We start from the raw sequence: 15,420 nt of genomic DNA on the forward strand, positions 1-15,420 counted from the left end.
ACTGATAATAAGTCAAAGCTTAATTGAAGAGCCTTGAACTTTACAGTCATAATAATAATGGAAATAAAAATCAGAGAAGGTAATCCAGTCCCATCTCTTAAATCTCTTAATTATACAACTTTTACTAGTCTTCAAGGGAAAGAAGTGAAAACTTTTCCATATATGTCTTCAAGTGTAGTACAAATAATGAGAAGCTTATAGGCAAGTGAGAGGCCGTAAGGCTAAGTAAGGATACAAGTGTGTTACCCAGTGTCTCCTCTCGCTGAACGTCTGTGGTGGCTGATCACCAAGAGAGAGTTTCCTCTAGATGTGTAAGCTAAGCTGACATTTAGATTACATGAATTAATATTATAAAAACAGTTTTAAATGAAAAGGGCTGAATAACAGTATGCAACAACTACATTTTCAACTTCTCTATTGCCTGAAACATCTTCACATTGTCAGTCACATTTCTACAAGCTCTGTATGGCCTCTCACCCATATGTTCAAGCACACATTGAATGGGATCTTTCAAGGACACGTTTTCACAGACAGCTTTTATTAAGAAACAACATAAACAGCATAATAAAAACTTGGGAGAGTTTCATAGCTTGGGAGAGGCTGGGGCAGGGGGAAGATTACAAAGGGAAAAGTAGCAGCACAGTCTCAGTGTGGATATGAGCCAAGAGAGACAAGGAGGGCTTCGTTGATCAGGTTACTCCTCCTGCCATAAACAAACCTTCTCCATCTTGTGCAGAAGAAGCAAATGGACTCATGTGCAGTAGGTGGGTGCAATGAAAAGCTGTTATTTTTCAATTGTGCCAAACCCAATTCATTTCCTTTTTTTTTCAAAAAGCAATTTAGATTAATCCAAGCTAAAGAGTATTAAAAAAATATGTTTTCAGAGTCATTTATAAAGGTCCATATTCTTTTTCTGGAAGTGGGAGCAGAGAACCTGTTTGTCATATATACTTCTTTGACCACCACTTTGCTCAAAAAAAACATTTACCTGTCAGTCTGTTGGCCCCCCAAAATAAATAAATATTTGATTCTCCCTTTGCATCTTTTTGTGTCTGACAGAAGGCATCAAGACTTCATCTAGTTGTTCTGCTTTTTGTCTCTCTTTCAAACTCTATTTCCTGGTATATCTGAAATGTTGCATAATTTGTAGCAAGCTAGTTAACCATGCAGAGTATCTCCTGTGCAGCACTTTCAAACATCTTTTCATCTGGGGCAAATTCTTGCAACTAAGCCTGACCTATGATAAATAACCAGATCATCAATTCAGCTGTTTGGAAAACACAAGACAGTGTGTGCTGGCAGTTTTGCTGCAATGAGCTGGATGTTCTGTATGGACATACTTTCTACATAGGCTTTGTAAATTATATACTTCTAAATTTTGAGAAACTTGCCTATTAAACACATGCCAGAAGATAATTTTAATGAAAGAAACTATTTAAAGCACTGTCCTGAATAGAACTGAATTTTATCATATACTCAGGCACTTTACAAAATCAGAGTACAAATTTCTACTTCCTCAGAAATCTTCCTCAGAAAGCAGCTAGCAAGGGGATGAAACACAAAGTGAGAGCAGAAGCTCCATGGAAGATGGAGGAAGGGAGGCAGTAGTCACCAGGCCCAGTGCTGCCCTGGAAGATGGCAGTCCTGCCACTTAGCAGCTGTATAGACAGCTGAGGGAAAGACATTTTGGTAATGCATAGTACCAGAGTAGTGTAGGGGTGAGTGCCTCAGAGACTGGGAAAGAAAGCTGAAGTTAGTCCTTGTGAATGCACTCCTGAATATTTGAAATATCGACTTCAATCAGACCATTAACACTGTTTATGCATGGGCAGAAATACTGAATAGAAGTGATTTCTGACCACAGGTTAATTAAAGTGTAAGAGCCAAAGCTGATCACATTTTTTCATCTTGTATGTTATACTCAAGCATTTGAAATTCTGCAAAACGTGTATAGAAGAATTTTCTTTCACATCAACTTTAGTAATGGCTTGGCTAATTAGTAATAACTTGGGGAAGCAGGTACCACATATTAAATAACACAAGAATGAAGAAGGCATGGTAGATATTGGAGCTGTATATATCCTTCAACTGAGAAATGACTGTCAACAAAATGTATCATTTGGTTATAATTACTATTCCTCTTCCCTTTCCACTCAACTGAATTAATTTAATCTGTTGCATACAGAGATGGTATTTAAGCTCATGTTTCCTACTGTTTTGTATGCTTTAAAGAAGAGGAGATAGAAAATCTCCTTATTGTCTTCATTCTCTATGCACTGCTTTGGTAAGTTCTTTGATACAAAGAAGTAGGAAGGAAAGCATTAAACTGAAGCATTATGAGGCCCAGAAAAAAAAAAAAAAACAGAGAAGGATCCAGAAAAAAGCAAACAAACAAACAACTATGTGTCATTCACTTATTCCTTTAAGAAGCTAATACCCAAAATCTTATTTTTAGGGAAGAGTATAAGCTTCCAGCCAGCAATGCAGTATTATTTAGTAGTAACCATTTAGGCAAATGGTCAACTTTAAGTTCTCAGTTTCATTGATCTGAGAACATTACTCTGAGGTCAAAATGAGAATTTGATATGCAGGCCTGAATTGAAACATATACTGATTTACAGTCTGGATATGAATCAGCAAAAAATTTTCCCTTTGGGATCCATTAATAATAGCTGGTACTGTAGTGCAAGACCACAGAGTCAGAATATATGAGCCCTTAGCCATTCACACCTTCATCAGTGATAAGATGCAGTCAGCATCAGCTCAAGTCCCTTGGGGGGTTCTGTCATGTTGATTTCTTTTCCTGCTTTAAATCTTTTCTCTTTATGTGGTCATAATGACATGGTAGATTATATGCATATAGATTTTTAACTTTCCAGTCCTCTCTTAGCCTACCAAAGGCAGGTTTTATTGTCAATTAATCACTTCCTTTCTTATTATCCTTTTTTAATGTTGATGTGAAAGTCGTGAATTACTGTACATAGTAACAATGACACAACCATTTTTGGGGGAACAAAAGCAAAATGGGAACACAGACATATTTATTAACATGGTATACAAATATGCTGGTTTATTTAGATTATGCAGAAATGTTTGTGGTCAATCAAAGTGACGTTTAAGATGCTAAAATAACTGACAAATGAAGCAAATACTGATGCTTATTAAATAGTTATATTTGTCATTTAAGGCTGGAAATTTGACATGAAATGTATGACACACAAATAATAAGATACATTATAGATCACTCACTGTTCTGTTTTTCTGTCAGTAAAACTTTTCTACAAGTCTGAAAGAATAAAAGGGATCTTCAGGCTTTTGAGACAGGAATCAACATGTGCTGAAGTGTGGGACGTTTGACATAACAGCACGTAGAAGAAATAAATATCAATCCAGAATGATTGAAAAATTATAGTGAAACATGAAACCTGTCACCTTATCCTGTAAAGAAATTTAGCATATAGAGGAGAAGCCATGCTGAAGCTCTGAAAATGAAAAAGAGGATCAGTATTGTAGCTGGCTGTTGGCAGGGGAAAGCTTTGGAGAGCTCCAGCATCAAGTCATGAAACCAAAGACAAAAATACTGCTCTCAGTAGATCTGAGCTACACCCTGCAGATGTTAGGTCAGCACCTCAGAGAGATGACTTTTATCTCTGTCCTCATAACAAATTCTTCAGAAGAGCCATAATTTTGCCTCTGAAATTCTCCAAATGCATTTTCCTGCAGAACAGTCCTTACATTGTGTTCATTTCCACTGTCATTACAGGGAGTTTGCCCTGTGCTATTTGTGTGACAAAGCACTAACCTGTGTGTTCAGCAGAGGCTCAGAAAGGCTTCTTGCAGGGAAGTCAGGAAACATGAGAAGCCTGATCCCAGGACAGCAGTGCACAGGCAAAATGACTCCTGAGCTCAACAAGGATGAGCAGGAAGAATGCTCCCATTTACAGTTCACCCTGTTGATCAGGTGCTGGGGCAAAAAACACCTGACATGCATTCTCAGGAGATAGTATGGCACACTGCCAGGTGGGCTGCATGATTTAAGGCTGTACCTCATGCAGGAGAAATGTTGGCATAGGAAGAATTAGGTTGCTATCCCATTGGAGACCTCTAAATCTTAGGACACACACACATCTGGTTCGAAGCAGGTGAAGCAGAGAGCACCAGCAGGCTCCTCTAAAGTTCCTCTACACCTACTCTGTATAAGCACCTAATTCAGCTTGGTCAACAATTTGCAGCAAAGTAACTGGAAAATTTCTCAACTGAGTGAATTTTCTTTTTGCGCTACATTGAAAGAAAGGGCTTTAAAAAAAAAAAAAAAGGAGGAAAAAAGCCATAAAATTCACGGTGACTTTTTGTAATGGGAAAAACGCACTGTGACAATCTTAATAAAAAAAAACCCATGGCTGTTTTTGTACATTGTATCTCATTGGGAAAATACACATCCTTTGAAATATGAAAATTGTTGCAACGTGAGAGAGAAATAATTTCGGGAAACCCCTGTCAAGTTATTAACAACACATTCCATGGACAAGCACAAAAAAAAGGAAATCTCATAAAATACAAAAGGCCAAAGCTCTGAAAGAACCTTCTGTCTTATAATTAATTTTCTACATTCTGCCTCTGTTCTCAAGCACAGAAAACTCTTTCTAAATTAAATTATCTTCCAGTAGAGAAATACATGGAATTTTAATGCACAAGAACACATTGCTACTTTAATATTCTACACTATTTATAAGACAGCACAAGGCACGGTGTTTCACTTTTAAATACTGGCAAGCCAAATAATTTTAATTTCTTAGGCATTTATCTATGCCAAATTTAGAACATATGAAATTCACCATAACATCCTGAGATATTTTTGCTTAGAAATATATCACATCAGATTTCCATTTATGTTGCATTTACATTTATATCCATTTTAAAGACCCTCTTGTCTGCCAGAATGATTTAAATTGACCTTGCTGAAGGAAAGTAGGGTTTATATTGTATTTTTAAAAGCCGATTATTCAAAAAGACATTGATAATATAGCAAAGTACACTGTATGACACAGAACCTCAGCTGGCTGATATTATTGTAATTTCATTTACAGCAGTCCATTTATATGGTTTCCCTCAACTGGGATCTAGCCACGAATATTTTGTTTAATAAGAGGATATATATTTTAAGCAGTAACAGAGGTCTATTGTGTATATTTGGCAAATGTTTCCACACTTCAGCCAACTGTGGGAACTGTGAGTTTGGAAGCTAAACATAACAATTACACCCAACCTATATTCATACCCTTCTTTTAAATTTTGCAGGTCTTGATTAAACCATCCTTTGCCTTTGGAGATTGTCCAGGTTTATGCAATTGCACCTGAACACAAAGTATTATGAGGCTGTACATAATTTATAGAGATCAACACTAATTACTATGAAAAGATTCAGGTGGCTCAATCTTACTTTTTAATACCAGACCTGAATTTCTCTGTCACCTGTGAGGATGGAATTGCACCTTGCCCAGACAGCAAGCAGTCCTATCTCCCTCTAGATTCTGGACGTAGGTCTCAAGGAGAATTTACATGGTTCACAGGCTCAGAACAGATGGTGCATTTCATCCCAGTAACAGTAACTCCTCTCACTGACGCCAGATAAAAATGGGGTTTGGATTTTTTAAATTAAAAAGCCTGCGTTATTAAAACCAGCTGTAATCATTTGGGACTGAATCGCCATTTATGTTTTCATTTGCTGTGCTGAAGCATCAGTTATCCCATTGTGCTCTGTGGAATTACTGTAGGGTTTTATTCTTGTAAATGAGAACAGAATTTCTTTCTTAATCCTGTCTTTGAAACTAAGTGATTACAGCCCAAATTGCCTCTTTGAATCAGACAACTGTATGCCCCCATATAAACATACTCTATAGGTTTCACATTATTCTTTTTTGCAAACCTACACTGATTCTACAGGATTTTAATGTTGATCAAAAATTAATTTAAAAAAAAAAGTCCTCTTCGAATCAAAATTCCCTAATTTTATTCTTTGGTGGATATTGTCTGTAATGACAGTGCCCCTGTGGTTCATATTGTTTCTAATGGTCTTAAATGGACACTCCTCAAAACTACTTCTTTGAAAAAAAATCAATAAGTAAACCTTTGTGCTGAAGCACAGAACTGTACAAAGAAAACAGAACAAAAACAGCTGATGAAAACCATAGGTAGTAGCAGATCTGACTATATCTTAAAATAAAATTCAGATATAACTTCTGTGAACATTAAAGCTGTAAAAGGGGCAAAATTCACAGCGCATAATTTCAAAGTGACAACAATCAAAGTTCCTTGGAAAAGAAAGAAAAACATTACTCTTTTTGTTCTTGTTATGTAATTGTGCTTGTCCTTGGACACACTTCACCTGCAATCACACTTCTTGCAGTTTGGTGTAGAATTTCTATTACTTCTTTATATTTTTTCATCGTCATCACTATTTATTTTTTTAAATGTGATGGGGCTTGCCTGCCTTAAAGAGGTTTTTGAAACATCAGTGTGCATGGTGGACATGGCTATAGTCTCATAATCCTCCTCACGGGAGTGGAAGTGACAAAAATGAAAAAAAAACTGCAGGTCCCTTTGGAAGTTCTTATTGAGAAATCCGTAGAAGATGGGATTCACACAGGTGGAGATCATGGCAGTGAGGTGGCAAATCAGGAACAACAGGTTGTGGCTGCAGGTAGCAACAGGCAGAATTTCATGATTCCAATCAAACACGATATTGAAGATGGTGAGAGGCAGCCAGCAAACTGCAAATGCGACCACTATTGATATCAGCATGATGTTGATCCTTTTGGTTTCAGAGGATCTGTACTTACTGTCTCTCATCTTGTCCATCATGTTGTTCCTTTTTTTTAACCGTATGTATATCTGCAGGAAATTCAACAAAGAGAAACACATGGGATAAATTAACCTACCACTGTCATCTTTGCAAGAATAAACAAGCATCAGGTAGAATGAAGTACATATTGCAAGAGCATTCTATCTTACCTTCAGGTAGCAAATAAATATAAAACAAAGTGGTCCAAAGTACTGAATCACCAAAAGCGTTGTTGTATAAGAAAGCCTGGCAGTGTCCCAGGGGAACAGGTCCAAGCACACATATTTGTCCTTATATTCATCAAATGTTACATTTCTGAAGGGCTCATCTGTCAATACGTGGTAGATCAGGAAAGGCAAGGAGGAAGCTGTGGCTAAAATCCATATGGCAGCAATCCCCATGTAGGCATGTCTATTGTTGGGCCTCCAGCCGCGGGGATTGATGATCAGCTGATGGCGCTCAATGGCAATGAGGACTAAAGAAAAGACCGAGACAGTGATGGAGGCACATTGTACAAAAGGGTTCAGCTTGCACATGGCCTCCCCAAAAATCCAGTGGTCCATTAAAGTGTACACAAAGGTAAAGGGAAGACACATGATGGTCACTAGGAGGTCAGAAAACGACAGGTTGACAATGAGGATGTTGGTAACATTGCGCATCTCCTTTTGTTTTAAAATAATGACAATCAAGGCCAGATTCCCAGAGACCCCCAGAATTATCACAGTCCCATAAGCCAAGGCCAAAGTGAAGACCATGGCCAAAGGCACGTGGCAATCTTCGTCCTCAAACTGCAAGATCTGTGAGTTCATCTCCGAAAAATTCAGGTGACCGGAAATATTTCCCAGTGGGGAGAGAACCGAGGTATTCATGTTGTTTCCAACTCGCCGCCGACCTTCGCCGCCGCGTTCATCCAGAGCGCTCCGAGCTCAGGACGCGCCCGCCGGCCCCGCAGCGGAGCCTGGGCCGAGCCCGCTCCTCAGTCTCAGCGCCGCATCTCCCTCGCCGCACCTGGGGAGAAGGGAAGCAGCGGGGCCGGTCACCGCCGGGCACAGCGCCTGCCCCGGGCCGAGAGCGGCGCTCCCGTGTCCCGCGGCAGCGGAGCCGCCCGCGCCCGCCGCTCCCCGCGCTCCGCGCCCGGCTCCCTCCGCGGGGCTGCGCAGAGGCGGCGGGCAGGAGCGAGGAGCGGGACGGCCAGCGGGGACACGAGCCACGACCCTGCCCGGCCGTTCCCGCCGGCACGAGTCGCACGAGAGAGCCAGCCGGGAAGCAATTTCAGCCTTCCCACCAGCGCAGCCTCCACTTTATGTTTTACATCTCCTTTTCACAAGTTTAATCTGCAAACGTCTGCTTTCTTAAACTGCTCTAAATGAAATTATATCCAGGCGTCACATGAGGAGGAGGGGAAAGCCCATCTGACTAATGTGACGGGTGGAAAAATGACTCAATTGCTGCTTTTTTTTGCTTTTCTTTTTTTTTTTTTTCCGAAATACATATACTTGATGTTGAGTGGCCAAGTGCCCTCAGCAGCGCTGGCACTGAGTCAAAGGTAAATTAGGAACTCTGAACACCTTAATCTTAGCTAGCAGGGTTGTGCAGCAAAGAAAGAAGAATACAGGACAAAAGACAAAACTCGGCAAATTTTAAACAGAAAATTTCTTTAGCCATGCAAGGGAAATAAGCATGCTTAAATAACCACCCCTTTGCAAGGCCTTGGCTTTTAAAAATCTGAAAATCAAGCATACGTGTTCAGAAGGCAAATAAAAAATTAAATCAAATTAATTGATACACAATTAAAAATCAATTAATTGATAACCTGACACACCCTTACTTCAACTTGCCATTAGTGCCACTGACTCTGGGCATCACTAGTGACTCTGCATTCCACATTGGGTCTGGAACTTTCTCTCTGCCCACTCCTGTGAGCTAAATTTATTGCTCACTTAACCTTAGGTTATGGTAATGGAAGTAATGCCACTTAAAATTCACACAAGTGGGTTTCAAATGTGACTTCATGTGGCATTTATCAGAAAAGCTGTAAAAACATTGCCCACTAAAACGTACTTCAATAGAAGTTACCCTGAATAGGTGAGCTTTTGTTCTTAAATGATACTCGATATAAATCTCTGTGCTGTGTAAGTCTCTGGAGAAGAGTTGTCTTTGTCTCTTACTGGTGGCAGACACCCTTTTAACAGCCTCATGCTGGGCACCAGAGCTGGGGCTGCCTCCTCCCTAGGGCAGAGGGTGAGGGCTGGGCTTGCAGCTGCAGCTCCTCCTGAGGGTCAGCCAAAGGATGACCAAGCCAATGCCTTGTCGCTGCTGTCAGGAGCTAACCCCTGCTGGCTCTTCTGGCTCTTTCAATCAGCACAAGGCTACATGAAACTGTGACAGGCAATGGAGCTTGCCTCTGAGTGGCATTTTACTGTGAGAGTTAACAGCAGTGATTTCAGACAAAAGGCTTCTCTGTCTGTTTGACTACTCTGATTTTCAAGCTATCTAGGTATGCACCTGAGTATTACCTCTCAGACATTCTGCTAACTAAATTTATCAGATCTCCTAGTCCAACAAATCTGTTTTAAGGTCTAATAAAGAAATTTCTACCCCAAGATTCCTTGAAGCATCACTTCTGTCACAGCCAGAAGTGCTTTACCCAAATGTAAAGTGTGTGGCTCATGTGGACAGCCAGGGCTCCTCAATTCCCACAGTGTAACTTTATCATAGTCTGAAAATCAACACCTGGATTTAATGATGAACCCCACCACCACTTGTATGGCACAAGGTGGGCACTCCAGCCCGGTGACTTGATAGAATGATGGTAAGAGCCATGAAGAATGAAGGCAAGGAGCCATGTCCTGCAAGGAGGGAACTGGGCAGGTTCTTTCACCAGCCAGGACCAAACTGCCCCCAGCACTAAGGTGTCCAGGGTTTCATGCTCTTGGTTTTTCTGCTCCCTTAGCCAAGCTCTACTCTTGCTTATTTATTAAATATCAAACCCAAAACCAGAACATGCTACTTACTGTTCCTTCTCCCCTCATTTTTCCCTTAGCAGAGATGCAACCTCTCTGATGTGTGCAAGAGTGTATCTAGGAGGCAGCCCACCACTGCCAAGTGATGAGGAGTCCTTCTTTCCTGTTCTTCTGCAAAATGGACCAGACAACAGAGGGACATAAAGTTCAATCTCCCAGACAGCTGCACTGTTCCTTGTCTCCTAAGTCAGGAAGGTGATCCCTCCCCACTCTGAGTGATGGCTTGGCATGGGGAAAACCCATAGCCCTGCAGACCCCTCTGGGTGATTGCAGTCACACACAAGCACACCCTCCCGACTCTCCATGAGAGATTTTGGGCAAAAGTTTAGCACCAGCAGACAAAAAGGGTGAAATAATGTGGTGTGAGGTGAATGGAAATGTACAGCAAAACTATCGGAGCTGTTCAAAAGCAAGAGCAAAATGCTATCAGCCCAAGCTGAAGGTTCACCCAGCTGCTCAGAAGTTCTACCTGGAACCTAATCCTCCCTTGGATATTGTCACTTGCACCTAAGACAGCAAGCAAACACCAGCCTTACTGGCACACAAGCACCCAGAGTCATGGAAAAGCAACCACGGGGGAAACTCACCTTGCAACTGCTCTGCCCGTCTTTGGTCTGCTCAGGGGCTGGCCCAGGAGGCTGGATGGAGAAGGAGCAGGGAAAGGAGAAGGATCCTTTGGTATTTCTCCAGTCAGATCCTAAAGATTGGTGAGGAAGGCTGGAGACTCCCCCTTAAAGCTGAACTCCACCTTACCCCAGTATCACATGATGGTGCTCTACGGAGTAGATCCTGAAAACCACATTGCAAGCACATCACCTTTAAACTGCACATCTGGGGGTGGGTTGCCTAGTAATTCCGAAAGAAATGCAATTAAATATTGAAACAAAAGAGGGGGGCTGGGGGCAGAGCGCTGGGAAAAGCTCAGGAAGGGAGACAGTTTCAAATCGGTCTGCCTGTTTCATTTTTTCTGCAAGTTATTGCCATCTTGTGGCCAAACTAAAGATGGAAATAGAAACTCCTATTAGAAGTCCTGTTAGAAAGGAGACGAGGAAGCAATTTTCAGCATAAGGAGCAAGTTACAAAGTTTGGGTTTGGTTTTTTAAACCAGTACAGCTAACTTCTACTCTGCATTTATCATGAATAGCAATGACTGGACGAATAAGAAATGTCAAGTTCCTGAAACATCTTGCTGTCTCGCTCACAAAAAGCACTGCCCTGATCCTCTTCAATGGGCATAAAAGACACAGTAAATTGGGAAGTCTGTGAGAAGTTACCCAGACGAATGTAAGAAACACTTTGAAAATGCCTTGACAAAAACTGCAGACTGTAACAGGATTTTGTATTTATTGGAAAACAGAAGTTCCCTAATTTGTCCAAGGTCCCAGATTGAATTTTCCTGTGTAAGGAGTTGCATGCTCTCACATTCTTACCCACAGGCATGCATCTATTATATGGCAACACTGTTGTGTCATGAATAACTCTCAACTGAGAAACCAGCCTAATTATAGTTAAAAAAATTAGTTGCGCAGAATCATTGATTGTTACAATTTTTTGTAGAAGAAGCCACACAGGAAGATTTCAGAACCCAGCATAAGGCTGATGTTTGCACTGTATTTACAGGCACTTGGCTCAACTGCATTGTAATTGCAGTCCTCGATGAAAGAAAGACAACTGCAGGCACACTGCAAGGCTGCTATAAGCCAGTAGCTGTGGTGCTGCTGACATTTTAAGAGCAGCAGCCAGAAGGAAAGTGCAGGCTGTATACAATGCCTCTCAAGAACTCCAGTCCTATGTAGGTCATTAGCATATGTGCCTTTGAGCAGAGCAAAAGTGGGTACGCTCAGGCAGGGATCCAAGCTGAAGGTCTCATAAAGAGCATATTTCTGTCTGAAGCAGTGACACTCTTGGACATGTACAACTGAGGCTTCTCATTGCTTTGGATGTGGAATGATATATCCACACTGTCCTATAAAGATATTTTTAAGGGCAATAGATGTATTGCTAGGCAGAGTAAACGCTTTGTTGTTTGGGTTTTTTTTAACGCCAGAATGTTCTCACTACTTCCTTGTAATGTTCTTACCCATATGGTCAAGGCAGCTATTTAAAAATTATAATGGGCATTATGTGATACAAAATTGTTGTGCTCTGCTAACAGGTATCCAAGGCAGAGATACCTTTTTAAGACCAGTTCAGAATAAGAGACCTGAGTTTACATGGCAAGCTGGAGAGCTGCAGGGGTGGCTTTTGTGAAAAGAGTACACCCACGTTGACCCGAATCATTTTCATCTGACTCCAAAATGCACCCACTGCTGGCCAGAGCAGAGATTCCTCCCCGCCACAGCCTGTGGTGAGAACCTTGGTGATGAAAGTTGCTCCCTGACAGCTCATGCAGGATCATGGTAGGAGCAGATATCCATGCTGTGGTCCACAGAGGAGCCACACAGGAACCGTCTGTTCCTGAAGGACTGAAACCCATGGGAAGAACCCGTGATGGAGCAGGGGAACATCATGACAAGAGAGGAGAGGCAGAGAAAAAGGGTGATGAACTGACCAGAACTCCCATTCCCTGTCCCCCTGCACCACTCAGAGAGGTGGGAATATAGAGCAGTTGGGAGACAAGAGTGATGTTGAGCTTGGGAAGACAGAGATGTAGAGAGTTTTGAATTTTGCCTTTGTTTCTCACCATCCTATTCTAGATTTAGATTTAAATGATGTACCACAGAGCCATTCATTTACTAAATGCCAATTTTTCAGAAATGTCTGAATTTTCAGATACATATGATCTTTCTTCTCCATTTTGTCGTTAGTCATGAGGATCTCCATTTCAGTAGCAAATTAAGTGATTCATAATACTTCACTTTTTAATGGTCAATACATATAGGAATTTCAAACATTGCATAAACATGGCAAAGCAAACCTCACAATGCCTCTGTTATACCATGCAAATATAATAATTACCTACAAAAGATCAAAAATAGAGCCTACATATCACTCAGTGACCTGAACTCACAGTGATAACAACAAATATCCATGGGATTACTCACACTGCAGACAGATGGAAGGAAAGCACTGCCTTGGTCCCTGAGTCTCTCAAACACATGTTCCATACAAGTGTATTTACTTAAATACACACACACACACATATATATATATGTATATATATATATATGTGCACAGACACTATAACCCCAGCCTTGCTACAAGCTTTCTGCTTCATCATAACTGTTGTGTGTTCACCTCAGATGACTAAATCAGTTGGAGCTATATCAGTCTTCTCTGAAGCATTTCACATGCATGTGAGCACTAATACATGTGAACAGTAAAAAATAATCACTCTAAATTAATAAACAGATGCTGATTCTTTTCAAACTTTCCATTATTCCATTGTGAATAAAATACATTTTGTGCATCGGATATGCTCCGTGGGAAAATCTGGCATTAGCAGGTCCTGGCTATTCTGTGCATCTCCAGTCTCAACACCAAGCTGATGGTCTCCATCTGGAGCCCCAAGCTCACAAAGATGTCAAATAATTCCTCACAACTCTTATTTTATTGATGATGACTCTCAGGACATGAGAACACTGGAGTAGCAAGATAACCATTGTGTTAAAGATTATCCTCTTCCAGGGAATAAATTTTTCAGTACATCAAAGGCACCCTGGATTGGATGACTTTGTTTGTATGCATGTGTTTGTTTGTGTGAAGGCATGACATTGCAAAAAGAGAGTAAGTACAATAAACAGAACACAAGGATTTCAATTAAGGAAATAGAACAGCTTGAGTAAAAGAATACAGAAATGCTTTGAAGCAAAACCATTGAGAAGGGAACGAGATGTTTTTTAAAAAACATATAGAAAAAATAGACTAAGATTTAAATCCATTAAAATTTTTTCTCACTGCAAAACTCAGAAAACATTTCATAAAATGAGGCTGTTGTTTTTATTGTAATGTATCTTTGTGTGTTCAGCCAATGCAATCCCTCCATAAAATTTAAAATCCAGTAAGTGAAAGAACACCAGGAGGATCATTTGTCTCTTCTGTTCTGTATAAAACAAACTGAAGTCACCACTATGGAAATAAATGGAAACACTCTCTGAAGGGTTTTTTTAACTTTATTTTTTATTGGTTTTATATTTTAATAATGAACATCAGTGCCATTGAAATAATTTCATTTCACACTACTCTGTTCAAAGATAAGGGAACTCATGGTCCTTGGGGCAAAAGTCTGTCATCAGTAGACTAAATAGGCCTTTTGCTGTTGAGTGTAATTTGAATTGCAGCAAATTCTCTCTTTGGCTAAGAACATGTTTATTCTGACATAACTGCATCTGACACCAAACATAACAATACTTCATTTGACTGCTAATGTCACAAACCCAAAACAGCTGCATGAATGATTATGTGGTTCATCTCTGCTGACAGTCTTGCTGCTACAGTTCCATTTTCAACAATACAGCCAAGCTGACTAATGAAAATCTATCCTGATCACATGAAGTATTGCTTAAAGGCTGCTTGAGCTATAACCTAAATTATGCCCACCTGGCTAAAATACTTAGTCATGTTTTCTGCTATGGGCACCCCATGGTGTCTATTCAGGATTCAAACTCCTATACACTCATACAAAAGCTCTCATCTGGCTTCAGATGAAGCAGAAATAGGCCCCACAAGTGAACATTCAGACAGGTCAATGTGTATAACACCAGCCAAAAAATGTGATGGCACGTTAGGAAGCAAAACTTATTAATTACAGGCTCAGTCTTGGAAGTATTTTATTAGCTAGCCCTCGGGTGTCCTGCCTTTCATTGCACAGACATCTCAACCACTGCCACCTTCTCGGAAGTCCTAGGCTTGCTGCTTTATGCAAGCTAAGAATCTGTGGAAGGGATGGACCTCACAGAAGCGAGACATTGGTGGTATTTTTCCTAGTGTTTTATTAGAATTTTTCTGGGCATGAAGTGGTTGGGTGAAGAATTTTAACCAACACAAATGCTTTATATGTATCTCACAAAATCTCTCAAATTCTGTAGCAGCTATGTCCGACCGCTTAAACTGTTTTGCCTGTGGATTGGTAGCAGACTTTACAATAACATTAGACTTTGTCTCATGACAAACTTTGACTTTTATGATTGACTGCATGCTGAGGAACTGGATATTAGGTGCTTTAGACCTTTGGTTTTGAGGCATTTATCAGTTCTCACGGATTTCCATTAGGGATTTGAGTCTTCATATCTTCCACAGTTTGCCTTTAGAGGCAAAATTTTCTAGGATATTGGAATGATTCCCCCAAAAGAAAGATACACTTGGGACTGCAGTAAGAAACATGACAAAACTAATTTGAATTCATATAGACACAGAGTTTTCTCTTGTATGCTTCTGACTCAGGAATCCCAGCCTTCTCTCTCTGAGGCACCATTTTTTCCCCAGCTCCCCCAGAGGAGGTACCTTTCATCATCACCATCTCTTACTTCCTCGAGGACTCCTTTGTGGTTTCAACAATGATATGGTAGCTGGTCTCTAGGGAACCTGTACTGTGATCTGCTGTCACTCCTGACATTT

The 15,420-nt window shown here is 40.6% G+C and overlaps 1 protein-coding gene across 1 annotated transcript; it reads right to left on the minus strand.

Annotated features, from left to right (window-relative positions):
- Positions 1–517: 517 nt before the first annotated feature.
- On the minus strand, positions 518–10,593 carry NPY1R (neuropeptide Y receptor Y1). Its single transcript, XM_036382659.1, has 3 exons — positions 10,452–10,593; positions 7,012–7,849; positions 518–6,891 (listed from the first exon to the last, which is right to left on the minus strand). Exons 2-3 carry the CDS (start codon positions 7,708–7,710, stop codon positions 6,433–6,435), a joined length of 1,158 nt encoding a protein of 385 aa, XP_036238552.1. The 5' UTR covers positions 7,711–7,849; positions 10,452–10,593; the 3' UTR covers positions 518–6,432.
- Between the last annotated feature and the right edge of the window lie 4,827 nt (positions 10,594–15,420).

The sequence above is a fragment of the Molothrus ater genome, chromosome 4 (assembly GCF_012460135.2).
Source record: "Molothrus ater isolate BHLD 08-10-18 breed brown headed cowbird chromosome 4, BPBGC_Mater_1.1, whole genome shotgun sequence".
Taxonomy (NCBI): Eukaryota; Metazoa; Chordata; class Aves; order Passeriformes; family Icteridae; genus Molothrus; species Molothrus ater.

Excerpts from the sequence above, each read along its gene's own strand:
- NPY1R (XM_036382659.1), bottom strand. The coding sequence starts at position 7,710 with ATGAATACCTCGGTTCTCTCCCCACTGGGAAATATTTCCGGTCACCTG. Across the intron at positions 6,892-7,011 it reads TATTTATTTGCTACCTGAAG|ATATACATACGGTTAAAAAA; the intron begins GTAAGATAGAAT and ends AATTTCCTGCAG.